This window comes from Mchenga conophoros, linkage group LG8, assembly GCF_057382185.1.
Source record: "Mchenga conophoros isolate Kocher_MC1m ecotype Shallow Benthic linkage group LG8, M_conophoros_male_GT1.1, whole genome shotgun sequence".
In the NCBI taxonomy this organism is placed as follows: Eukaryota; Metazoa; Chordata; class Actinopteri; order Cichliformes; family Cichlidae; genus Mchenga; species Mchenga conophoros.
This window is the reverse complement of record NC_140533.1, coordinates 26,114,522-26,142,044: the sequence shown is the minus strand read 5'-3', so window position 1 is coordinate 26,142,044 and position 27,523 is coordinate 26,114,522. Positions and strand designations below refer to the sequence as shown.

At 39.3% G+C, this 27,523-nt stretch overlaps 1 protein-coding gene across 1 annotated transcript in view; it reads left to right on the top strand.

The window, feature by feature from the left end:
• Window positions 1-27,523, top strand: part of myo1d (myosin 1D) — a 125,164-nt gene that overhangs the window by 13,047 nt on the left and 84,594 nt on the right. The window contains exons 2-11 of the mRNA XM_085285242.1: window positions 6,326-6,534; window positions 7,138-7,231; window positions 10,625-10,790; window positions 11,119-11,172; window positions 12,407-12,502; window positions 13,274-13,390; window positions 14,338-14,541; window positions 14,899-15,044; window positions 15,167-15,281; window positions 15,443-15,613. Of these exons, the coding sequence (XP_085141368.1) occupies window positions 6,326-6,534; window positions 7,138-7,231; window positions 10,625-10,790; window positions 11,119-11,172; window positions 12,407-12,502; window positions 13,274-13,390; window positions 14,338-14,541; window positions 14,899-15,044; window positions 15,167-15,281; window positions 15,443-15,613 (1,372 nt within the window). The remainder of the gene's footprint in view (window positions 1-6,325; window positions 6,535-7,137; window positions 7,232-10,624; window positions 10,791-11,118; window positions 11,173-12,406; window positions 12,503-13,273; window positions 13,391-14,337; window positions 14,542-14,898; window positions 15,045-15,166; window positions 15,282-15,442; window positions 15,614-27,523) is intronic.

The following is a 27,523-nucleotide window of genomic DNA, read 5'->3' as shown; positions in this document are numbered from 1 at the left end:
AAACGTCTATCGTTTCATTTTACGCTATCGTTTGTTTCGTGGTGTCGCAAAATAAACTGTTTACGGCAATATTGTTTTCATCGTTTTGATAGTCACTGTAGTGGCTATATTAATTTCTTAAAGTTCTCTCTTTCTCTTATATTTAATATAACCACACTATGGACGGACAAGCGCCTGTTTTTATGCGTTGTCGTTAGCAACAACGACGGTAACACCTTCGCATGTCCGCTTGTTTATGTTCCACATAAACCTTTCACAATAAAGCTCAAGATCCTGTTGAGGCTTTTCAAAATAAACGGAATTACGTGAAAGAGCAGATTATTTATGGATGAGAAGTAAAAAAGAGCCGCCAGGTGCTAAAAAATAGACCTTAGACTCAAACATTAGAACAGGCTTTTCCCCGCAGCACGCCGAGTAATAAATACTCACAAAGAAAATGGCGGCTGTTACAACTTATGTCTAAAAATGTATCGTTTCATGCATCGGTTAAAACACTCGACTCCAGCTACATGACGCCCAGCTGGAAACACTTCACGCAAGACGAGCTGCCCGAGATTCTCAGAATTTACAGAAAATGTTACATTTTTGTGATTTGTATCGTTATCGGACGATAGAATTCTTATATCGGGATATGAGATTTTGGTCATATCGCACAGCCCTATCATGTAGTGAAACATTGTGATGGTTACACTCCGATACCGTCAAGTCGAGGTTTAGGAGCGGATTATAAGAAAGCCCAGTCTTGATCACATGACTAACAGCTTTTGGTTCATACTCACATTCACATCCATGGTCAATTTAGGTGACCAGTGCATTGTTGTTGTTTTTTAACCCTGTGAAGTTAAAATGAATTCATATTTATGCTTACCAGTCTGCCGAACTGGAGCATTTCAGCCAGCAGAAACTGCGATGAGATGCCCACTCCTATATGATAACTGCAGTTGTCCAATCTGAACCTAGTAAAAGCATGAGGGACGTTTTGTCTTCTGTCTTTAAATATGAGATTGAAAAATGGTTCTAAAAACCAAGATCAGATGGATTATTGTTTAAATTTCAGTGTGATATATCGGGGGGTCATCAGTATAAAATTGATTAACAATATTATGTTAAAAATAAAATCAAGAAGCAGTATATAGAGTGAAATCATAATTTTTCTCAAAATTGAAATTTTAAATGTATTCTTCCATTCGACTTAGCCTTCAACCCTGTCTGTGTTTTTGGTTAGGACTGGTGTTGACGTGTCTGCAGATGGGTGTGCATTGCTAGTGGCTTGTGATCACATTGAAATAATACATGTCACCGTGATTATTTTAGCAACATTAATCATTAAATGATAATTTAGTTGAAAGTCAGGCCATGGAGTAGTCATCAGCAAAGATCATCTTCCTACTCCCTTTTTCTCTTCAGCTCTTCTCCATCTCCTGCTTCTCTTTTTTTCCCTGTCTGATTCTCCCATTTTCTGGCAGCCCTTAGGAGAGACCTCTTTGGAAGGAGATCACACGACTGCAGGTCAGACCAGTTTAGCCACACTTCCTTTCACAGCTGGGCAGACAGAAAGTTGGATGATGGGAGGAAGTGAGAGAGGATGTAAAGAGAGTCGCATTATTACACCTGCAGATTTATGTACTGCCCAATGTCTCACTTTAATCCCTTATTTAATTTTTTATCTGATTTTAAAACAGACAGATAACCTGACCAAACTGAAATCTGATTCAGCTTCAGTGCTCCTATAAATAACATTTCTGGGAGGCTATTATGGCCTCCCAGCTATTAAGGTTCTCTAATCTTTTTCCTGTGTGTCATTTAAATCCTTCTAAATCAGAGTGGAACAGATGGATCAGCCAGCCCTTTATCTCAGCTAACATGCTCCAACTGATTGAGTTTCGCTTCTTCTCTCCTCTCCTCTCCTCTTCTGATATTTATAAACCTAGGTGGGGAAAACGGGTTTCTTCTGGGCTTTTTGCTGAATAAACTCACCCTCTGTGTCAGTCCTGACTATACAACTTCACAGTGAATCATGAGCATGTTGAATGATTAGATTACTCTTTGTTTGTGTAGTGTGTAATGTTTTACTATTGGAAGGGAAATTGAAACCCACAATGCCAGTCTGACACTGGCATTGGCACTGGCATTGTGGTGGACACAGTAATAATATTTATATGCGTTTCCCTGCGGTGTTTGCTCAAAGAAAGGTTCTGCCGATGCCTCGATTCACTTTTGCTTTGCAGTAGTGACAAAAATATCTTGACATAAATTGATATTTACTTCAAAATGCAAAATGTGATGTTACTTGCACTGACCAGCGTATAAGCATTCATAAATATGAATCTAAAGATCAACTTTCTATGACTCAGGAATAGTTCAGTTTCTTTGTAGTGGGGTTTTAATGCAGTTCTGATCTACAATAAGTGTGCATACCAGTAGGCCACGCCCCTAAACACACAGCAGCAGGTGAAAGAAACCAAAGCCATGTACTGCTGTGGACAGTAACCACCTGAAAGACATTAATATTGGTTTATATGTATATGCTTTATTTATGGTTTCACCACTTTACCTGTTCTTTCTGACAAGGAAGCAAACTCCAGAGTTCACTAACAGTAATTTTACCTTACAAAACACAGGAGTCCTTTGTTTACTGAGGCAGCAGTTGGTAACCAACTGTAAACTTAAAAATCACTGTTTTTGCCAGCAGAGTCTGGTGGCTTTAAAGAGAGATTTCATTATTAGCATCATGGCCCACATTGTTGTTTTCTCAAAGTTAATCAGCGTTGTTGTCTGCTGTCAGTCATGTAGTTTTAACATCAAAATATAACTTCAAGCTTTAAGTCATTCACATGTGTTATTACTGCACAGTGTCTCCCTCCTTGCTGTTGCACAGTGACTGATGGTGAAATGAGTGTCGAGCTGCACAAAATAACAGTTTACTGAAGAAACACTTGATGTATTGCAACATTAAATTATATTGATATAAATAATGTATGATTCTGCACGCACTGACCTATTTTTAGCTACCCAGCTTTACCTGCTACTTCACGTGTAATTAGGTCATCTCATGTGGTTTATTGCTGCTATGTTATTGTACCAATGATATGCTGACATGTGTCAGCCAGACTTAGGACTCATTTAGCAGAACGTTTAAAGCTTCTTATCCTATATTTTAAAAAAACTTATCATGAGGGTTTAGCAACTTTTTTTTTATCATCGTGTTTTTTTCAAACATTGTTAATCACGGCTTAAATCAATAACTTCATGTTTGTTTGATCTTTGATCCTTTTGCCTGCATGTATCGCTGCAGAGGGTTGTGTAAAATCTTCCATATGTATTAGACTGGATCGATTATGTGAAGGTCATAATTCATGCCAAGTCTGCATGAATTAAAACATTTATTAACACATTTCCTGGAAATATAATCAGTATAGTAATTTAAGACTAAGTACACTTAATACTATACTTAATACTGAGGTCAGTTTTTGAAAAAACAAGCACATGAAATACACAAAACTGTGTAATTTTATTAGTTTATATCTAAATGAGGACTTTAGACAATGAGGTAAAACAATGAACAGCGTCCTCCAGAAATTAATTTAATGTAGAACAAGAAACTTCAGTTGTGTAGTTGGACATTTAGAGCTTGCTGTAAAAGCGACTCAGTGACCATAGACCTTGATAGTACCCAATTTAACAGAAGGAATAAATATGTTAATATCCTACTACAAAACCACGGTTGGGTTCGATACCTAATCTTTCTACCACCCACCCATATACTGTGAATATATCTTGCTAACCAAGGTGATAACACTCCACCTTCTGGTTCAAATGAGGTCACTTCTTGCTCCAAACAAAACAGGATATCAGAAAGCAATGGGTGGTGTCACTGTGGCTTCTTCTTTTGTTATACAGGCTGTTTTGGAAAAAACAAGCACAGTTCAGTCTGTCTGTAGATATATTCCCATATTCCCATCTCACTCTTTCCACACATACACACTGTGTTTTTCTCCACCCAATTAGTCCCCAGCAGACACTTCACCAGCATAATGTCTAATACACTATAAAAATACCTGCACATTTGTCATTATGGTGGTAGACCCTGTCACCTCCCATCTCGTAAAGTATTGTCCACCAGAAACTATTGCACATGTGAGTTAAGTGGGCAGCTCGCTGTGTCGACCCATGCGGTAGGAGATGGAGGCCCCGTCTCAGACAAAGACCTCCAATTGATGTCTAAACAATGGTGCTGGCACACAGCAGCCTCCTGCTTGTGGAGGGCACAATAGGTCTTTTACTGTAGCACCAGGGGAGGAGTTGCTAGCAAGTTAGCTTAGCTGCTTAGAGACATTGTTGTGAACCTGAACATTCAACCTCCATGTGCTTGGAGGTTTAACTGGTGGTTTTAATATTTGCTCTGGTCTTCAAATGTCAGAATTTCTTTTATATATTTAGTGTAACTGAAAAGTAACACGATGATGGGCCATGTTGGCTGAGAATAAGCACATTATATTATGCATGCACAGCAAAAATTAGTATTGAATATATTGAGTCACAAAGAATACCTTCGGTTTTCTGTGGTTTTTTTGTGTTTTTGTTTTTATCTAACCTTGTTCTGGTTGATCCTCTTTCAGGACACGTGTGTGTGGTATGTCATTGCCACCTATGACACTGTGTCAGTCAATCTAAACACAGGAATGAGCTAATCTGAGTGTGTGCCTTGCTGTTTTACATTCTTAGAATTTTCTGTTCTCTTGTTTCCTGTTTTCTTAGTACTTGTGCTTCTTTGGGTCTAGAGATATGACCATAAACCAGTATTTAGTTTCTATTTCCATGGGACACTGCAACTGATGAAAGATAAATCTAATCTGATGGAAACTTTTCCTTTTTTTTTTTTAATAGAGCCAATTTCCTGCACTGGAAGGTTGGTTTACGATCATCTTGAATCCAAATGTCACACAGAGGCCATTTTAGGGCGCATAAAATAGATTAACAGGGCTGAGGCTTATCTCCTTTTAAATATGCTGATAAACAAAATGAGAGTCTTGGACACCCATCAGCAATTTGGGATGATGCTCAAAGACTTTTATATTGACAAATGTGTTCATGTGCAGCAATATCGAAGTGTTGAGGACTACTTAACCTCTCTCATCGTCTGACTCAGCAGTCATAATATGCTTTTAGGGTTGTTTGCAAATGCAGCAGCAGAGGTTTGGCAGCTGTGGAGAAAGAGACCATTCTTCTGTGGAGAGAAACTGGCATCCTAGTCCATTTTGGAGAGGAAGGAAGTCAGGCAGGCGGTCTCAGGGAGAGGGAAAAGCCAGGAGAGGGAGAGAAAGATTGTGTGGGTGAAAGAAAAGGGCACAGAAAGTTAGAGCGCGGGAAAGGTAGCCAGAGGTAGAGCAACTTTAACATGAACTATTATATGTTTGGCAGCTATTTTGCTTGTTTTTTTTAAACTGAAGAAGAAAAAACCTAATTTACTCCTGTGGCTGGATATGCTCCAATCTGGTCAGATTGGTCAGCGGTTCATCCCAAAGGGGTGGGATGTGGATTAGGGAAAACATCAGACCTGTTGGGTGCTTCCACAGAAATCTGGGGATGTCTCTTTAGAAAACTTAGAAAAACATACTATATACAAAGACTTCCCCAAAATACACTGGAATATCTGTTAATAGTGCTTTGCTGGTTCACAATGATTTAACCCAACCCTTCTCCATAAGCCATCAGTTATTATTTAAACAGCTTCCTTATTGATATTAACCTTCATAACAACAGATACATTCAAAACAGCGTCTAACACAGAGCATGCTAATAACATCTGCAGCATGATATTGTAACATGCAAATAAAGCAAGATGGGAAACCTTAAGCTGGTGTCACAGTTTGTTCATATTTCATAAATGCCTTTCTGCTATTGTAATTGGTGAAAATGTAATCTGTAGAGGTCTAAAATGTGGTGTGACTGATTTGTAAAAGGGCGATGTTGACAAGTGTTGCAATTGTGTCAGCATTGTGATTCTGCAGTGTTGTAATTATAATGCTTTTTGTGGTTTCTGGTGTCTGATATTAGACTATACAGAACTCTAGAGTAATACAGTAAATGAGCTGTATAAAAAATATAATAAGAATTATATCTTCTAAATACATGGAAACTATGCATTTTGAATAGTAAAGGCATTGCATTGTAGTTTTGTTTTGTTTTTTTAACATATGTTTCCAAAAAAAGTTTTGTTAATCTTTATTATTTCAATGAAAATCATTGAAATCATTGCCAGGCTATCAGTCTAATCTTGTTGGTTGTGATTATCAATAAAAAATCATTTTTTTATATTCTTCAGGTTTGAGAAGGGGAGGATCTACACCTACATCGGCGAGGTGGTGGTGTCTGTCAACCCTTACCGTGCCATGAACATATACGGCCGGGACGTCATAGAACAGTACAAGGGCCGTGAGCTCTACGAGAGGCCGCCACACCTGTTTGCCATTGCTGATGCTGCTTACAAAGCCATGAAGAGGAGGAACAAAGACACTTGCATTGTCATCTCAGGTATCACGAGAAGCCCCCCTGCACAGACCAGACAAAAGACACCTTTACATCTACAAAGCATTTGTTGAAACTCTTTTTGTGCTGTTGACTTCACACATTGTCTTCTGATGACTCAGATGTTTTGTCTTCTCAATTCAGCTGAAAATGATGATAGGCACTTCACTGTGACTTAGTCCAAAACAAGTGTTTCATGTGGTCACAAGCTGGGTGAGTGCAGAGAGGATGAAGCACCACTTAGTGGTCAGAGAGGGAAATAAGACCCTCAGATCCTGAGATCACGCCATGAGTGCATTCTGTCATGTGGTTCGGGCAAATATTATTTGTAAAATAAAAAAATAATTAATGTGGAATTAAATAGTTTTGTGCATAACATGAATATAAAACAAAAACTGCAGCTCAGGATTTGTTTATGGGTCTCACCAGCATGGACGTCTCAACTCGTGTCTGTTTAAAATATTCAGCATTTTAAACCACTTGCATTTTGTTGGTTAAATTTGCAGAGCATGCAACACACCACAAAATTATAGATGCCAACATGATTTATGGTTATTTAAAAAAAAAAAAACCCGCTATTAAACTGTTTTGTTTTGTTTTTTGTTTCAGGGGAAAGTGGAGCAGGAAAAACAGAAGCCAGCAAGTATATAATGCAATACATTGCTGCTATTACCAATCCTAATCAGAGGGCTGAAGTTGAAAGGTGAGTAGCTCTTATGGACACTGTCAGCACATAAACACATGGTGAATATTACCAGAAAGGAAGTTGTTTTCTTGTGAGTTCCAGTTGTTATGCATCACCACTTCTGTGGGCAGAAAGCTTATCACATAATCAGTGTTATGGTTATTGAACAAAAACAACCAGGCGCGTATGTTTTAATAGAAGGTGTAAACGGTCTCACAACACATTTCTGAGTAAACAGGATTTAACTCTTCATTCTTTGTGTCGGTCCCAGTGCAATGATGACTACTCGCAGGTCTTATCACAGGTTTTGTTGCTAAAAATAAGTCAGTCTTTAATTTTAGAAGTAAATCAGCAAGTGGTCAGAGGCTTTTAGATCATAGTGGGATATAGTTACAGCTCAGCTAAGCTTAGTCAAAGCCACTGATAAGTGAATAGGTGTGAGCTGTTACTGTGCAAAAAGAAGTCGTTGCATCACATTACAGTCGGATTTTATTTCAGTCTCTTAAAATCATCAAGATAATAAGAAAGTAGAGCAGCTTTGATGCAAAGTCCACGAAATGTAGGTCAAGGGAAAAAGCTGGAAAAGCCTTGACGGTCAACCATTTAGGTGGTGAATACAAAGTGCTGACAAATGCGGAGACACTAAAACTTTATGCACGAATAAACATTTTGAAATCCATAAAATTCTTTGCTCACAGAGCAAAGTTTAGAATTGTGCTTTCTATTTATCGCTGAGGTTACAGCAGCTGGTGGTTTACTTCATTACATTTCAGTACAGGATGGTATAATTAGCCAATGCTTTAAAACCCTTGAGTATAGAAGAGTATAGTATTTGATTATATAAAGGATATTTAGAAAATAACAAATTGTAGATGGGTAGAAGGAGTTTGACTGCGTACTCACATACTAATGATATTCTAAAGGAAATGTATGTGGACAGGATGTGCTTCGTATGTATACAGTCTTTATCAAAAAGGCACTAAAGTAAGTTACTGTGTACACATAGTGTTTAAAGTTGTTGGCTGTGTTTATGTATGTCCCATATAAATTACCTGTTTATCTCTCGATCCACATACTAGACCGTATGAGTCACTGTTTTTAAATTGGCTGAACTTGGCGGCTGTTTGCCCTCTTTTTAAGTTGACTTCTTTCTAACTGGCTATCCCTCGCAAACAGGTGCTTTGACAGCAGGTGGGCGGGACTTTTTTTTTCTCACAGCTGAAGCTTTTAGCTTGAAATGACCATATGTGTCATATCTCCTTTCACTTCCATACAGATTCAAGCACAGACTTAATATTTCAACAGTAAAACGTAAAACAATCCTATTGGTGTATCCATCACAAGATACACCAACAAAAAACCTTATTTATGTATTATTTATAGAACTGTACTCAGGGGTTACAGTGGGCCTGAACGATCCAGAGTGGGATTTTTGATTGATATGTTTACTCAGAGAAGAAGGCGGCAGGTTTTAGATTGCTCAGTGACATTTGATAAACTGGAAATTTCAAGCTTATATGTCATGTCCTCAGTTATTTTAGGGCTTGTTAATATCAGATCTGTGCACGATACGCTTTTGATGTCATGCGTTTTGTTTTTCATATTGTGAAACATCCTGTAAGTGAAATTAAAGTATACTAACTTTATTTTTTATTTAAAGGTTGTATGAAAATACTCAGCAGTAGGGATGGGTATCGGTACTTTTGAAACGGTGCCGGTGCTCAAACCGGTGCTTAAAGAATGGAGAACACAAAATTGGTCCAAAAACCTCTCATGTTCAGCTGTTTTTTGTAAAAATATAACAATGTTAGCCTTTTCTGCAGCTATGGGGCATATATGGTATCACTCTTGGCTGGAAGCAGTGCTTAAACAATGGAAAAAACACAAACTTTGTCCTAAACCTCTCATGTTTAACTGTTTTCCACTTTTTCTTTGGTCATTTTAGCCTTTTTAGCCAGGGTGAAGGGAGTATCTGCCATCAAACAAGAGGACAGCATGTAGCTATGATGATGTTTGCTAGTTCACCTTACATGCATTAATGTAATAACGTGGTTAGCCTACTCAACGTAAATTAGCTACTCACGCAGAAAAGAACGGCTGCTGCCACCATCATCCGTCATCATTTCTGCTACACTGGCAGGGCTAGGGGCCAGGACTCTCCTCTTCGTGTTTTTGGGGGATGTTGCATAACAGGCAACCCACCCGCAGTAGATGTGCTCGGTGTGAGGTCTCGCAGCAAGCTATCAAATACGGCGCATTTCTGGGCTTTTAAAAAAAACGCTACGCATCGCCAGGTGTTTCATCGGATTTGAGGTGTTACCTCCTTTGACAGTATCACAGTATCAGCTTAAAGCACTTGTTGCTGCTGAGTTTGCATATTTTGCTGTGAAGTACAGCCAGACTTTTGACCGCTTCGCCTTGGACATTTTTAATCTGTAGCTCTGCTCTAACAGAACGTACGTACCTGACCCCGCCTACGATCCTCGGAAACGTAAAATGATTGGCTAGAATCTAAAGTGTATCACAGCTCAGGAAAAAAAAAGCACCGAAATAAAGCACCGAAATGTGCGCTGCTTTTCGGTCTGGTTACTACCGTTTATGTCAGAACCGGTGCCATCATGGCACCGGACACCGGTACCCATCCCTACTCAGCAGTTAAATATAGGTTAGTCCAGGTTAAGCAGGTTTAAGCAGGTTAATTTGCATTACTGTGGTGAATGGATGATGTTGCACTGGTGCAGAGTGGCTGTGATGTTCATGGTCAGTGTTAGATTACATAAAGGGTAGCAGACATAAATTTGAATTTAAAATGATGAAGCTGATTAGAGTTGCTCACAGAATTGTGTCTGTATTTTCAGCTTTATAGTGTCTAAGGGATTCTTTCCCCCCATGGTGCACCACTAGGATTCCCCTGCCTATCAAATCCCACTTTAACCTCACTTTTCTCTTTAGTCACCTATCCATCATGCAGACCGGCGCCTTTAAAAAATTTTTCCTTTGTTTTTCTCTGCTTGCATCCTGCACAAGCTTCAGGCTGTGTGGATTTATAAGAATGAGAATTTAGGTTGAAACAAACTGTGTATTCTCTCCCATTAATATTATTTTATTAGTATATTAGTATAACATGAGATTCAGATGGCTTGAAAATGCCCTCAAAGAGCTACTTTTTACTTCAAGTACATTTCAGAGCCTGTACTTTTACACTTTTAGTTTGAGTAAAAAGTGTTTTTTGACACAACTATCTGAGCTTCTGCTTAAGTGGAGAATGTCTGTACTTATATTACCTCTGACATATACACACACAAACATCAGCTGTTGAAATAATGGCTACATAACCATGGTAACTAATATACATACTAGGTCCTCTATAATCAGCCACTTAACTTCTAATATCATGATGCCGTCCCACAGAGTAAAGAACATGTTGCTGAAATCAAACTGCGTGTTGGAGGCCTTCGGCAATGCCAAAACCAACCGTAATGACAACTCCAGCCGCTTTGGCAAATACATGGACATTAATTTTGACTTCAAGGGGGATCCCATCGGAGGCCATATTAACAACTACCTGCTGGAGAAGGTATGCATTGCATTTGGTAAAGACTTTGTTTGATTAGTGCATGACGATTCTAAAATATTTTAAGTACATGTGCAAAAGTTTTCAGCATTAAAATGAAGGTGCCTGGAGTTTGTTACAGTAGTTGCCGAGCACATTGTTCCAAGCGGTCTCTGTCTGTTCTTTCTGTTTGTGTAATTCCAGAGTGACTGCCTGACATCCTAACCCTACCATATTATTTTTATATGTTTATAAAGCAAAATCATGCAGTGATAGTTACAGATTTTGTTTTTTCTTGGTTGACAAGGCTTCGAGCATTATGTGACACACGTTTTGTTCATTTTCCAAACAGTCCAGGGTAATTTTCCAGCAGGAAGGCGAGAGGAGCTTTCATTCGTTCTACCAGGTAAATATGTGCGCACCTGTGTTTATTTGCATGTAATCATTAAGGTTGTTTGTTAAAGGTTCCCTGTGCATGCACATATGGATTCACATGAATGCAAATGCAGCGGTGTCTCATTAATTCAGTGATCAACAGTGAGCAGTAGTGCAACAATAAACACTACTGAGTGCAATCAAAGTAAACTGCAACCTAGTAAACACTGATGAAAACAGTCTGTAAATATGTTAGCTGGACCTTGAAGACAGACAACACATTTTGGCAGGGAAATCTGGATGAAAACACAATTTTAGTTTATTTTTAGAAAAGCTCCACAGGGTCCCCTTTTTAATATGCAAAATACAGACTCAGCAGCAGGATTCTGAATCCCTGCAGCATTTCTGAGTCAAAAGACCTTTTGTTTCCAAATGTGGGAGGATAGTGAGTTGAGGTTGTTTGATGTTGAATTTATTTGTTTATTTATTAGGAACCCCCATTGGCTGTAACACAGAGCACAGCTACTCTTCCTGGATTCCATTTTAAAAATATACATGAACATGTTTCAAAACAACACTAATATTCCGCTAATATCAAAGAGCATAGAAACAATAGTGGCAATCTGTGTTGGTAAAGAAATCCAGGTAAAGAAATTCCGGAAATTAAATAGTTGCAGTACTCATTGAGATAAACTCCACAACCGTTGCCGTAGAAACTTGTCAAATGAAACTCTTTCTTTGTTTGATGTTTGGCAACCTGTTTCAGATACTCAAACACTTTTCTTATCACAAAACAAATGTGGCCTAGATTTCATGATACCTTTGTGTATATATAACAAAAGCTGTGCCTTTAAGTTATCGGTAAGTCCAGATAATTGTTTATGCATCTCGTGCAAATTGGTAGGAGCAGTGCAGAACTAGTCCGGCTGCCCTGTTCTGCACTCTAGGTTGTTTTATATGTTTTTGTTTGTTTGTTTATTGCTTGCTGAGCATGAGGAGCATACTAATAGGTCTGCTATTTGAACCAGAAAAGCAAACATTTTTAGTTAAGGGTATCATTTAGACAATTTCCTGAACTTGGGAAAAATTCCACGGAGTAAACATCTTTTCTTTTTCTTTTTACTTTTCCTAAATGGCTTAACTTAAGATTGGCATGCTAATGGCTCAGGCTGCAGCATATTTCTGTTCTATATGATTAACACGTGCAAAGTTTCAGTCAACAGCATTAAAAACAACAAAGTATTTTCTTTGTTATCCTTCACTAGCTACTCAGAGGAGCTCCAGATTCCCTTTTACGCTCGCTTCACATCCAGAAGGACCCAAAAGCATACAATTTCATCAAAGTTGGAGGCCAGCTTAAGGTAATCTAGGCAATTTATATACATTGCAATTCACATATGAACTTTGTTGTGGTTTTGTTTTTAAAAAATTAAACTATTAAGATGTGTTTATAGAACTGGCAAAGCATGAAAACCCCTAAAAGAATGTCAGCGTGACAGTAAGTTTGTTTGCACTGGGATAAATACAATCAAGCACACGATTTGCAGATGTGTCTGTCCTGACCACAGTTTATAGGCTTTTTTGAAACAAACCACGTAACTCCCATATTTGGAGCACAAGTGGAAAAAAGAATTTCATTGATTAACAATTCAAAGTCACGGTGCATTAAATTCACTGTGGTCTCTTGAGATATGTTTTAATTCAGACTTCTGCTGTGTGTTGCCGTCTTTGCCTGAGCTTAATGAGTAGGAACAAAACCACTTGACAGCAACAAATTGCCTGACGTCATGGAACAAAACACCACCACACAGCCGAGGTGGCGGTTTGTACACAGTTCGCCTCAGCGACTCCTGTTTTTATAGGAAAGCATCTCAGCTAAGAGCTGGTTTGTTATTTAATTAACACGTGATATCCTGACTCGATTGATTAGAAGAGAAAGGAGAAAGCACAAAGACTAAACAGAAAAACATTGTAAACTGTAACATTGTATACTAACATCTGTATTTGTTCCATTGAACCATTAAGGGGGATAAATGTTGAAAAGATGTTACTCAGGCTTTGCTGATTGTTTCCTGTTTCCTTCCAGTTATTTGTTTTGATCCGCTTTCAGTGTCTCTCCTTCTTCTCTCCAGTCTTGCATCAACGATGGTGCTGATTTCAAAGCTGTAGCTGATGCCATGAAAGTGATCGGTTTCACAGGGGATGAGATTCAGACTGTTTACAAGATCCTGGCAACCATCCTGCATCTGGTAATGCCCAGTAATACGACAACTCTGCTTATTTCTTTTGCCAGCTGTGTCCCAGTGTATGTCTGTGAAGGTTCTCAGTCATCCAGGTCATGGAAACTTCTCTTAGAACTGAAGAAGCTTCTTGGATGAGAGGTGAAGCATCTTCAAGAAACTTAAAGAAGTCCACTCACTTTAATTTCCAAGCTCCTTAGATGTCCCAGAGTACAAACTCTTATTACTTTTATTATTACTTGGGATAAATCAGAAGAATTATTAAATGTCCAGCCCCAATACTAAAGCGACGCACCTAATATTGGCCTCTGGGGTTGGTAGGAGGTTGCCTGGGTCCTGCGGATCTTGCAGGTGCTCCATCAGATTGGGATCTGTGGAGTTTTGGAGGATGGGTCAAGACTTAGGACCTTTATGGTGTTCCTAAATAAAATCTCTAGTGTAGTGGGGTGCATTGTACTGCTGTGGGAGGCCAGTCCAGTCAGGGAGAGGTTCCTTAAGGCTAGATCAGTGTTCAAGTGGGTGGTATGTGAGTTAGACGTGAATACACGGAGCCAAGAATTCCCCTGAAGATTGATAAGGAACGAGACGATGAGTTATTCAGTGCACCTGACAGTGGTTTTGTTGATGTGGCTGATTTGTGTGGGGTGAATGAGAATTTTTATTTATTTTTGTTACTGTATATAGTGTTTGTCGCACAATCAGATCATATTTACACTTTTAAAATGTTGTTTATGCTTTGTTTTATGATTTTTATGTCTGTTTATTCAAAGCAAATTCCTGAAAATTATTTCAGTTTAGTGGTCGTTAAAAGACGAGCACCACAACGTTATTAAAGTTTAGTTGGGTTAAGCAGAATATGTTCCTCATTTAAGTTAAATTTCTCACGTAGCGTAGACGTTTTACTTTAGTATTTCATGCCATAAATACTAAGCCATTGTCTTTGTTCTATATTTTAGGGAAATTTGACATTTGGAGTGGACGGTGATGTGACCCTGATAGAGAACACAAAGCTGGTGTCTGTGATCAGGGAGCTGCTGTCCACCAAGGAGGAAAACGTGGAGAAGGCGTTGCTTTATCGCACGGTAGCCACGGGACGGGATGTCATTGAAAAACAGCACACAACACAAGAGGCCAACTACGGGCGGGACGCGCTAGCCAAGGTTATTGCTGTGAATACTCGATATGTTCACGGTGGCCTGTGGGCCAGCACCTGTAGGGCTGTGATATTTTGCTCAGTGCTTGGTGATATTTCTACTGCTGTTCACACTGATTCACACTTGCATGAGTCACAGTGTTATGACTCGAGACAGAGGCTGGAGACTGTGGAGGATGTAATGTTTGTGGGCAATTGCAGGACCAGCACTGTGGGTTGTGACTCATATATTTTGACATTTAACTTCTCTAACTGTTAATTGCACACTGGGTGATCTTGTGCCCATGAGCAAGGCACTTGCTCACCAGCAAGCTGCCAAGGAGTCCAAAACAAACAATTCACGCTGCGATTTTGTCGTCCACAGGCCATGTATGAGCGCTTGTTCTGCTGGATTGTGAGTCGCATCAATGACATCATTGAGGTGAGGAACTATGACGCCAAAATCCACGGGAAAAACACTGTCATCGGGGTTCTGGACATCTATGGATTTGAGATTTTCCAGAACAACAGGTCTGTATAAGAAAGAATAATTAAATAAAATATTTTTAAAAAAGGAGAATTTCCAATACATTTGTCTTTGTATCTTGTTGTAAAACACATTGCATTTAATGTTACTATTCTTTATGCTGCAGCTTTGAACAGTTCTGCATCAACTACTGTAATGAAAAGCTGCAGCAGCTCTTCATCCAGCTGGTGCTAAAGCAGGAACAGGATGAGTATCAGAGGGAAGGCATCCCCTGGAAACACGTAAGAAGAAAATACTCTAACTTTTCAGTGATCATTAACATGTTTTATCAAGTAGTTTTCATTTAAGATCCTTTCGTACATCATCATATGGTATTTAATTTGCCTGCTTGTATATTTTCGTTTCATCATGGTTACTTTTACTCCTTTGTTTCCTTTATTAGATTGATTACTTCAATAACCAGATCATTGTTGACCTGGTGGAACAGCAGCATAAGGGCATCTTTGCTGTGCTGGATGAAGCCTGTATGAATGTGGGCAAAGTCACTGATGAGGTTTTTCTGCAAGGACTCAATACGAAGCTGGCTAAGCATGCCCACTACACCAGCCGCAAGGTAGGGAAAATGAAGTGCGCGCTGTGCTGTCTCTATCTTCTTCTTTTTTTGAACTCAGCAGCTTCTCCTTTAAATGGGTCAGAAGTCTGATTGCTGTCTGGCTTTCAGTAACCCAAATATGTTTTAGACTGTGATTTCAGCAACTTTCTGACATTTTATGGACAAATATTAAACAAAATAGCACATTAATCAATCTAAAAACACATGATGGCTGTAATTTTCATCTCAATCCAGAGCAATATGTACAGGGAATATTTCTGCAGCACAGTTTAATCAAATATTTTTTTCATAATTTCCTGCTATCCCTTAGATCCAAAACTACACGCTTTTCAGCAAACTTTGATGTAAAAAATCAAGGCTGTTTGCTTCTAATGAGGCATTGTGTGGCTATAGTAACCTGAGAACAGCAGAGGGCAGATTACACTGTGCAGTAGCGATTAGTGCTTGGGGAAAGAGACTGAACATGATCCCGTTAGCTTTAATAATCAGCCAGGCTTACAGTGTAATTCACTCTAATGGTCTGTGCAGACCATTAGACTAAACATAAGCCAATTTAATTTGCAAACATCCTTTGCTTTCTCCGGGAGATCAGATGGCTTACAATGAGGTTAAGGTGACTTGCCGTCATAGATCTGGTTTGCGTGTATGTAGCTTTTTCTAGTGCTGTTTAACATGTAAAAGGTTGTCTGGAGCAGCTGATGATTAGTGTTCAAATCCAGGAGGTGTTTTTATTTTTAGGGCTGCAGTTTTCTGTGTGGACACAAGGGGGCATCAGCTGTCAGTGAAAGAGCTTCTTGGAGTCTGACTCAACACTTTGCACAAGTGATGTCACTGGCAGCCAATGAGAGTTTGTGGAGCTGGTGCTTTGCTGTGTTGGTATAAGTAGTGGAGAATGCGTATTTACAAATGCATGAGGGGAGCCATGCAGAGAAAAAGAGAGGAAGAAAAGGAGAGAGGAGGGAGAGGGTGATAGAGTGAAAATAAATGATGACAGGTGGTAGGTAAACATCTCTGTATATTTCTGGGCAGCATACTGTGGATCAAAATACTTAAAGCAACAGGCTACAAAGTAAGTCACTGTGTCAAAACTGTTGAAAGGCTGCATAGTCCCATGTGATGTGAAGAAAGAATAGTGAACGGTAGGCAGTGAACCCTGCAGTTGCTGTTATAGTTCAAAGTGAATGAAGTGCACTGTGACATAGAAACTGTGAATAAAGCCAGGATGAGTCAAGATCAGGTAAAGATTGTACTGTGGGGTGTATTCCTCTTACCCTCTTATCATCTTGGAGTCAGTATTCCCCTCGCCATCACTCTTCTGCTACACTCCGACCTCCTCCTGCTGCTGGTAGCAGACTTCTGACTTTGAAAGGCATGTGAAGTGGTGGGTTTGAATGTAAAGTGATCCAGCTGCTACTTCCTGGAACCAATATTGGCATGAATAAATATTATCCAGAGACTTTCCTCCTGCAGTGTCTGGACTACTGTACAATGTGGAGGCTGTTAATGTTGCCAGGCAGTATTGCCATAATGAGTGAATTGTAGGGGCCTTTAGTCGATCTCTGGGGCATTTTGGGGGGAATAAACGGTGCGTATTACCATTTAGATTAACATCTTTTCAAAAGTTAATTTGTCCAGACCCCACAAGAGATGAGCTTTCCAAGTAACATTGAATGCAGAGAAGATGATCTTTGAATGATCTGAAACAAAAAAAACAGCAGTTAAATTAAATGTTCTGCTTATTGCAAGAGCATGAAAGTGGATGAACTGAAGTGTAGCGAGTGTCTTCTCCTTTTTACCTCTTAGCTGTAAAAGGCTGATGGGGTGTTGTGGCAGAGAATCTCAGAGAAGTTCAAATCTCACTCACCTTGACCTCAAGATCAGAGGTCATGTTTTTTGGAAATCTTGTGAATGCAATAACTTGAAAACAAAACAATGTGGTATTTTCAAATTGATACCATAGCTATATGTACTGGGAGGCTGAGAGGTAACACCAGCAGCCGCCAGTATTTTTAACATATATAAGTAAAAACACTGCTGTTATATGCACCCCTTCACAATATAATAGTAAGCAGCACCCTCAAGTGTATTTCTATAGCTTTTCAGCTGTCCTCAGTTAAAGTTTGATGTACCCCATAGAAAAACAGCAAAAGAACAACAATAATGACATGGAAACAAGTGTAAAAGTGCTTTTTGTTTATAACATATTTAAAGCTTCAAGTCTGTCTGATCCAGTCTGTTGTCATACTGTATATATTTTTAGTTTTTTTGCCTGGGGGCTCGCAGTGCTTTCCCCAGTACTGAATGAAACAGCAGCAAAGAGACAGACAGGACATCTCACTGCATTCAGTCTTATTTGCTTTTTGTGACAGCCAGGTAAAGTTTTTGACCCAAAAGAAGGAGAAAGCTACATGCATGATATGTGCAGAATGTAGCTTTTTTTTTTTTTTAATCGGTTATTCCTCACTTTTTAGAATTGTTCACAAATTATGTACGTCTTGCAGACCTGTGGTCTTATTGAGTCTATGTTTTATGTCAATGTAGTACTGAAACTAAAATGGGAGACTTGGAAAAGGAAAACATGCACATCAAGAGAAAATGCCACTTTGCCATATGAAGGATGAAAAACGCAGATCATCATTCTGGTGTTGGCCTGATGTGTCCTGTTCTGAATGTCTGCAAAGGTTCTCAGTCATCCAGGTCATCGTAGTCTAAGGAGCTTGGACGCTCCAGATGCTTTTCTTTCCAAGCTCCTTAGACTCAAGTTCTGAATGTTTTTCTCTGTTATTTGTTTATTTATGCAGTGCAGACATCAGAGTAATGTTGCATGAACCTGATCTTTACACAAGAATTTTATAACTGTTACACTGAATGTTTGTCCTATTTGGCCGCTCTATGGATTATTTAAATAACGTAGACTGTGTTAGAGTCTAGGGTTGCCACCGTCATCATGCCTAGGCATCTTTATTTATATTGCACTGTTAGTGTTAAATTATTTTTTTTATAACTATACATATATTCTACAGGGAGTGCAGAATTATTAGGCAAGTTGTATTTTTGAGGAATAATTTTATTATTGAACAACAACCATGTTCTCAATGAACCCAAAAAACTCATTAATATCAAAGCTGAATGTTTTTAGAAGTAGTTTATAGTTTGTTTTTAGTTTCAGCTATTTTAGGGGGATATCTGTGTGTGCAGGTGACTATTACTGTGCATAATTATTAGGCAACTTAACAAAAAACAAATATATACCCATTTCAATTATTTATTTTTACCAGTGAAACCAATATAACATCTCCACATTCACAAATATACATTTCTGACATTCAAAAACAAATCAGCGACCAATATAGCCACCTTTCTTTGCAAGGACACTCAAAAGCCTGCCATCCATGGATTCTGTCAGTGTTTTGATCTGTTCACCATCAACATTGCGTGCAGCAGCAACCACAGCCTCCCAGACACTGTTCAGAGAGGTGTACTGTTTTCCCTCCTTGTAAATCTCACATTTGATGATGGACCACAGGTTCTCAATGGGGTTCAGATCAGGTCAACAAGGAGGCCATGTCATTAGTTTGTCTTCTTTTATACCCTTTCTTGCCAGCCACGCTGTGGAGTACTTGGACGCGTGTGATGGAGCTAGGGCTGCTCGATTATGGCAAAAATGATAATCACGATTATTTTCACTGAAATTGAGATCACGATTATTTGACGATATTTATTTAACCCTTTAAGACCTACTATAGAACCAAGTCCACCAGAGCTTATATTATTTTTTTTACATGCTGTAGTGCCATTTGTGGGAGCATTTCAAGTTGCTATACATCAATACAACTGTTATAGCCCATATTTTAATAATATGTATGCATTAAGTCCATAGTAATTACATAAATTGCAAAAAAGTGCAATAAACTACAAAAAAAATTGAAAATCGCTTTTGTTTTGTTTACATATATTTCTACTTGGAGAAATTTAAGAGGTTTATCCCTCAAAACTTTAAATACAATAAAGTTGCAAAAAATAGTTTACAACAACAGGAAATTTATTTTGAGTGTCTTCATAGTTTTATTTTGGAGATACACCAATTTTTATATACTGCAGGAAAAACAAAAAACAATCCTATGATGCAGATTTGCAAAGAAAACAGCATGTGCCTCATTTCACTGTGGGAAGTGTTACGAACAGCTGATAGTGTTTCTGGAATATTATGTTTTTGTTCCTGCAAGAGCTTTTTATGCAATTTTTGCAAAGCTATATGTGGAACGAAACCGTGACCGAGGACAAGCTGATGGCATCAGATGTAAGTACAACTCCTCCGGTTTCATATGCAAAACAAATTATTGCGCTAGCTTACGCGGTTCAGGTTCTACAGGGATTTAAAAATAGTTACGCAAAACGGAGCGTGCTGCTCTGACCGGCTTTAAAGGGTTAACAATGACTTTAAAAAAATAATATAAAATAGTGTGCAACACCACTGAAGTTTGTTTTTTTTAAACTCTCTTTTCAACCAACGGCAGTCACTCTCCAAATAACTTCTGCTTAGCTTTCCGAGCTTCCCTCGGGTCCTCTTAATCAGCGGTCTCCAACCTTTTTTGCGCCACGGACCGGTTTATGCCCGACAATATTTTCACGGACCGGCCTTTAAGGTGTCGCGGATAAATGAGGGAGGGGCTAATAATCGGCTCAGTCATTTTTAATGATCGTTGAAAGCCCAGATCGTAATCGTGATTAAAATTCGATTAATTGAGCAGCCCTAGATGGAGCATTGTCCTGCATGAAAATCGTGTTTTTCTTGAAGGATGCAGACTTCTTCCTGTACCACTGCTTGAAGAAGGTGTCTTCCAGAAACTGGCAGTAGGACTGGGAGTTGAGCTTGACTCCATCCTCAACCCGAAAAGGCCCCACAAGCTCATCTTTGATGATACCAGCCCAAACCAGTGCTCCACCTCCACCTTGCTGGCGTCTGAGTCGGACTGGAGCTCTCTGCCCTTTACCAATCCAGCCACGGGCCCATCCATCTGGCCCATCAAGACTCCCTCTCATTTCATCAGTCCATAAAACCTTAGAAAAATCAGTCTTGAGATATTTCTTGGCCCAGTCTTGACGTTTCAGCTTGTGTGTCTTGTTCAGTGGTGGTCATCTTTCAGCCTTTCTTACCTTGGCCATGTCTCTGAGTATTGCACCTTGTGCTTTTGGGCACTCCAGTGATGTTGCAGCTCTGAAATATGGCCAAACTGGTGGCAAGTGGCATCTTGGCAGCTGCACGCTTGACTTTTCTCAGTTCATGGGCAGTTATTTGGCGCCTTGGTTTTTCCACACGCTTCTTGCGACCCTGTTGACTATTTTGAATGAAACGCTTGATTGTTCGATGATCACGCTTCAGAAGCTTTGCAATTTTGAGACTGCTGCATCCCTCTGCAAGATATCTCACTATTTTTGACTTTTCTGAGCCTGTCAAGTCCTTCTTTTGACCCATTTTGCCAAAGGAAAGGACGTTGCCTAATAATTATGCACACCTGATATAGGGTGTTGATGTCATTAGACCACACTCCTTCTCATTACAGAGATGCACATCACCTAATATGCTTAATTGGTAGTAGGCTTTCGAGCCTATACAGCTTGGAGTAAGACAACATGCATGAAGAGGATGATGTGGACAAAATACTCATTTGCCTAATAATTCTGCACTCCCTGTATATATGGAAGTGTTTTTTGGTGTTTGAGGAATGTAAAATGGATTTATGGCTTTGTATAGATATGCTTTTTTGTTTTGTTTATTAGCCAAAGCTTTATCTTATGTTTAGAACGCACTCTACTTGCCTCAATAGATATGTTTTAGATAAAAACAAATAGAGATAGATGTTATTTACCATGCCAAATCATTTTAGAGTTCCTCTTTAAAATGATGACACTCAGTGAGCTTGAAGTGACGTTTTAATTGAAGTGGAGGCTTCATGTCTAGTTTGGTACTGACTGATGTTGGAGCTGGTGGGTGGCTGGATACACACACTTAAACCTAAAGTGTTAAATACCTGTATTATTGAAAAAACGCTGACAAATTTGCTCACAGTCTTTGGTCACGTGTTGTCTTGGCAGTTAAGGAGCTGTGATATGCAAACTGCTGTATATTTTACTCCACACATGGAGTGTCACATGACAAGCCCACAGTTGTTTTTCTGGAAACTCTTATAAAGTAAAAAAAAAACCAAAAAACTAACCCATGAGAATTTTGTTAGTATGTCTGTGTTATCCGTCAGGTATGGAATGGATTTGGAATTTCTTGGTCATAAAAAATGAAACATTTTAGAAGTTAAATAGTGTTGTCATTGCTGACACAGGGTCACTGAAAAAAACAGAGCCAGCAAGAGAGAAACTGTATATTACTGTGACCTCAAAACAGATGCCCTAACCTACATTCATATGCAAATTAGTTTTTGGGAAAGTTTTAAAATGTTCAAGGTTTTGAGCATTCAAGGAGAACACGAGCTCTGCAGCCTTGAAAGACTAACAGAAGCACTCTCACCTCATAGCTCAGAGCTCCTCAAGTTGGCAGGATGAAAGTGTGAAGATGTAGGGAGACCGAAAGAAGAGGAAAGGGAAAGTGAGGTGCAATGTGAGAGACTGGGAGTTGTTATGTGAGGGGAAGTGAGATGTGCACATTCCGCAAGAGAAATGAAAGGGGTGAAGCACAGTTTTATGAAAACAAGAGCTAGGTATTATTGTATTCTTTCCCTCTCCCATCAAAATAGATTCCATGAGCACATAGATGTTTCCAACAAAGTAATAACACTAGATAACCTACCCATCGATAAAAGACAAGGAAAATCAGACATCTGAGTAACAAAAGAACCAGATAATTATCGAAATGGCTTAAAGGTTGTGCAAAAGAGAGAGAACATTGCTTTCAACCAAGCTGCAGCTTCCAGAGTTGAAAAATGAAACCAGCACCAAGACTGCAGTTCCTTTAATGATATTCAATATAATCATCTGATATGTAATGTGACAGGCAGTACAGCCTGTTGCTAGCCTTAGCCAATCGTTTAGGGTGGAGCCCTAAATAATCTAAATATGGTAGCTCTAAATGAACCAAAGGTCCAGACGGTGATGGCCAGTGTGCTGCAGTCAAGGCTTCAAAGTCAGAATTCACAAATCAATGAACATCACCTCATTGGCTAAGTATGTCTGTGATCTTTATAGTTATTTGGCGGCTTGAGGAAAAACTCAAGAATAATATTTGCGAGTAGTTACCGGATGTGTAAAAATAAGCGATTGTGTTTGCCTCTATTCAAAATGAAGATGTCATCTGTTGCTTTATAAAGAAAAGCCAGGTCCAAGGTCAACTGAGCAACTCTGTTTTCCATGCGAAGGATATGAATGTATTTGTGTGTTATATAACTGCAACACCACAAGGGATTTGAACTTATTTAAACTGCACTCATCATGCAGTTAAAGTGTGGGCTTTCAGCTTTAATTCAAGGCCATGTTCAAAAGTAAGTAAACCTACATACAGTAATTTTGAGTTTAAGCTTATTTGTATGACTTTAAACGCTGAAGCTTTGCTATCAATGAACCCACAGACATCAGCAGATGCTGGATTTCATTTAACTGAGATATGTTGTCAGGCATTGCTTAGTGCTGCTTGTGTGTGGTTGTTTGGGCATTAAGTGTTGTCTTCAGTAGGTGAAAGGCATGCTCAACTGGGCTGAGGTCAGAAGAGTGAGCCATTTGAGAACCATTTAGTTGGCTTTAGCAGCTCTACGCTCTCTTTTCTGCTCTGTTTTTGATACGATTATGAAAGCTCACACCTATCAATTTAGCATTTCTCAGTATAGATATTTATTTTGGGCCATGTCATCAATAAACACCAGTGATGCAGCTTCATTTCCAACTATACATACCTGCATTATGCATAAAGATGCTCAGAGATGGGCAGTAACGCGTTACTTGTAAACGCGTTACTGTAATCTGATTACTTTTTTAAAGTAACGAGTAAAGTAAGGGATTACTATCGCAAAAACGGTAATTCGATTACCGTTACTTTCCCGTAAGCACGCTGCGTTACTGCGTTACTAAAACCGTGATTTTTTTGTTTTTTGTTTTTTTTTGTTTTTTGCGAGAGTGTCTCATGACAATGACGTAAGCGAGTGCGACATTTGTGACAACAGCTGTGTGCAGATCAACAATGGATAATACAGTGGGGCAAAAAAGTATTTAGTCAGCCACCGATTGTGCAAGTTCCCCCACTTAAAATGATGACAGAGGTCAGTAATTTGCACCAGAGGTACACTTCAACTGTGAGAGACAGAATGTGAAAAAAAAATCCATGAATCCACATGGTAGGATTTGTAAAGAATTTATTCGTAAATCAGGGTGGAAAATAAGTATTTGGTCACCTCAAACAAGGAAAATCTCTGGCTCTCACAGACCTGTAACGTCTTCTGTAAGAAGCTTTTCTGTCCCCCACTCGTTACCTGTATGAATGGCACCTGTTTGAACTCATCATCTGTATAAAAGACACCTGTCCACAGCCTCAAACAGTCAGACTCCAAACTCCGCCATGGCCAAGACCAAAGAGCTTTCGAAGGACACCAGGAAAAGTATTGTAGACCTGCACCAGACTGGGAAGAGTGAATCTACAATAGGCAAGCAGCTTGGTGTGAAAAAATCAACTGTGGGAGCAATCATCAGAAAATGGAAGACATACAAGACCACTGATAATCTCCCTCGATCTGGGGCTCCACGCAAGATCTCATCCCGTGGGGTCAAAATGATCATGAGAACGGTGAGCAAAGATCCCAGAACCACACGGGGGGACCTGGTGAATGACCTGCAGAGAGCTGGGACCAAAGTAACAAAGGTCACCATCAGTAACACACTACAACGGCAGGGAATCAAATCCCGCAGTGCCAGACGTGTTCCGCTGCTGAAGCCAGTGCATGTCCAGGCCCGTCTGAAGTTTGCCAGAGAGCACATGGATGATACAGCAGAGGATTGGGAGAATGTCATGTGGTCAGATGAAACCAAAGTAGAACTTTTTGGTATAAACTCAACTCGTCGTGTTTGGAGGAAGAAGAATACTGAGTTGCATCCCAAGAACACCATACCTACTGTGAAGCATGGGGGTGGAAACATCATGCTATGGGGCTGTTTTTCTGCCAAGGGGACAGGACGACTGATCCGTGTTAAGGACAGAATGAATGGGGCCATGTATCGTGAGATTTTGAGCCAAAACCTCCTTCCATCAGTGAGAACTTTGAAGATGAAACGAGGCTGGGTCTTCCAACATGACAATGATCCAAAACACACCGCCCAGACAACAAAGGAGTGGCTCCGTAAGAAGCATTTGAAAGTCCTGGAGTGGCCTAGCCAGTCTCCAGACCTCAACCCCATAGAATATCTGTGGCGGGAGTTGAAAGTCCGTGTTGCTCGGCGACAGCCCCAAAACATCACTGCTCTCGAGAAGATCTGCATGGAGGAATGGGCCAAAATACCAGCTACTGTGTGTGCAAACCTGGTAAAGACCTATAGTAAACGTTTGACCTCTGTTATTGCCAACAAAGGTTATGTTACAAAGTATTGAGTTGTATTTTTGTTATTGACCAAATACTTATTTTCCACCCTGATTCATGAATAAATTCATTACAAATCCTACCATGTGGATTCATGGATTTTTTTTTCACATTCTGTCTCTCACAGTTGAAGTGTACCTCTGGTGCAAATTACTGACCTCTGTCATCATTTTAGGTGGGGGAACTTGCACAATCGGTGGCTGACTAAATACTTTTTTGCCCCACTGTATATCGAGTGCAGGAGAGAGTATGAGCGTGCAGCGTTTAAAGCGTGGAAGTACTGACCTTACTTTGAGTTTGATTCCATAAAAAGTGACAAAAACATTAGCGTCCGTTGTGCGTGGGAAGAAAACTTCTTTTTACAGCGGGAAAAAAAACCCTGTAAACAAGCACCGAGTGCGCTACGACGTAATGGGAAATTCACAGAGAAACTCGCGTATTCTTCCACTGACCGCTGCGGCACACCTGCACCAGGGCAAACCTCCGCCTACCCCACTCCTGCTTTACAGGTGAAAATAGAGCAACAGGACCGCTAGTCTTTGACTTTATTTATTTTCTGCTGTGTTTTACTTGCATCTATTTGAAAGAGTGAGTGTAAACACAAAAAATATTTTATTTTATGTGCTGGAATGTGCAGAAAATAAGTTTAAATGTTAAACTAATTTCTTCAAGTCAGAGAATGGTGCATATAATTTAATTTTTGCTTGATGCATAAAGTTAAAAGATTAAAACTGATAAAACAATTTTTTTTAAAAAGACTTTTTCATTTGATTACATTTTGTATGATGGATTATGTAGAAAAAGTAGAATTGGGCTGAAAGATCTATCACTTTATCACCTATTCAGGTTGTAAATCATGTTTATAAAAAGTAACTAAGTAATTAATTACTTTTGAAAAAACGTAATTAGTAAAGTAACAGGATTACTTTTTGGGGGGAAGTAATCAGTAATTAGTTACTGATTACTTTTTTCAAGTAACTTGACCAACACTGAAGATGCTTTAGTTATTCAGGTTACTGTCAGACAAAATAACAGAAAGACTTGTAGGTATAACTCGGTGTAATTCATTAGAATTACTTCATAATGATCCTAAATAACAAAAGCACTATAGTGTAAAATTAAATAAAGCAGTTTGAACGTGAAGGAAGGTTCAGTGCTGTATAAAAATCCATTGCCTTTCACTGGTTATTTTACTAATAAACTGCTTGCTGAGTGTATACGAAATGTAAACCATTTCTGCTTCAGTGTGCAGTAGTCGCATGAGAGCCTCAAAAGCTGATGAGATGGAAATGAGACATGCAGAGCAAGAGATTGAGTCAGAGATCAATTCCAGGAAATGTTCACATAACACGATCTACCGTAATGTTCTCACTCTGCTTCCAGGACTGAATGATGCTACGCTGTCGTCTGGCTTCAGCTCACAAAATGTGACGCACAAATACGTACGCTCTGCAGTGTTCGTTCATTCGCTACATACTACATGTGGACATTAAATTTGGCACGCCGTTGTCAAAGTAAGAAGAGAGAGCATTCCTAAACCGTTCTTTCAGGTCTCCATATGTCATGTTGCGTTGGAGTCTGCTGATCTGAATTTCTTTTCATTTGCTTCCAGGCTTCTCAGCCTTGTTATGAATTAATCAGGCAGTTTTGATGCATGGGAGCTGCGGGCTTGTTTACAGAGAATTCTCACCTAAAGGGAAGCACTTGAATCTGATGCGAGTGATACATCAGTCAGATTTTTGCTTTTGGCGCCATAAAATCCAGCTGTCTCCAGTTTTTGTATCAGCCTGTGTGTGCTCGACTCAACACTTTAATCACACTGAAATCTAACTAGTTTCATAAATGTAATGACTCATCGCTAACAAACTGTGTAGTTTGACTGTGTCTACACGCCTCGTCGCCTTTTTACTTGATTTTTTGTCTTCTTGCACCACAAACACTGAAATGTAAAAGCCTTATTGTTTAAATATTTCTTTTCTATTTTAGTCTGCATGGTATGTTTGTAGGCTCACAGTTACACAACAATTTAAACACTTGCTGTAAAGTTGTAGACAGTGATTGGCCTTTTCAGTTTTTACTGCAAGTTATTGGGTATGACCCTGATTACAAAGCGGAAAACCACAAACAGTAGAGACCAGCTATTGAATTAGATGTCAAATCTGCAGTAGCTTATTGTGTTATGTCTCAGTGTTTACCACTGATTTGAATATTGTTTGTAAGGGCGTTGTATCTGGGCTTGCGTGTGTATAACCTTAACATTTTTGCTAACAATTGGGTGGATGGATTATCTTTATAAGTTTCTTCCCTCGTAACACAGATATTTTATTTGGCCGTAACATTT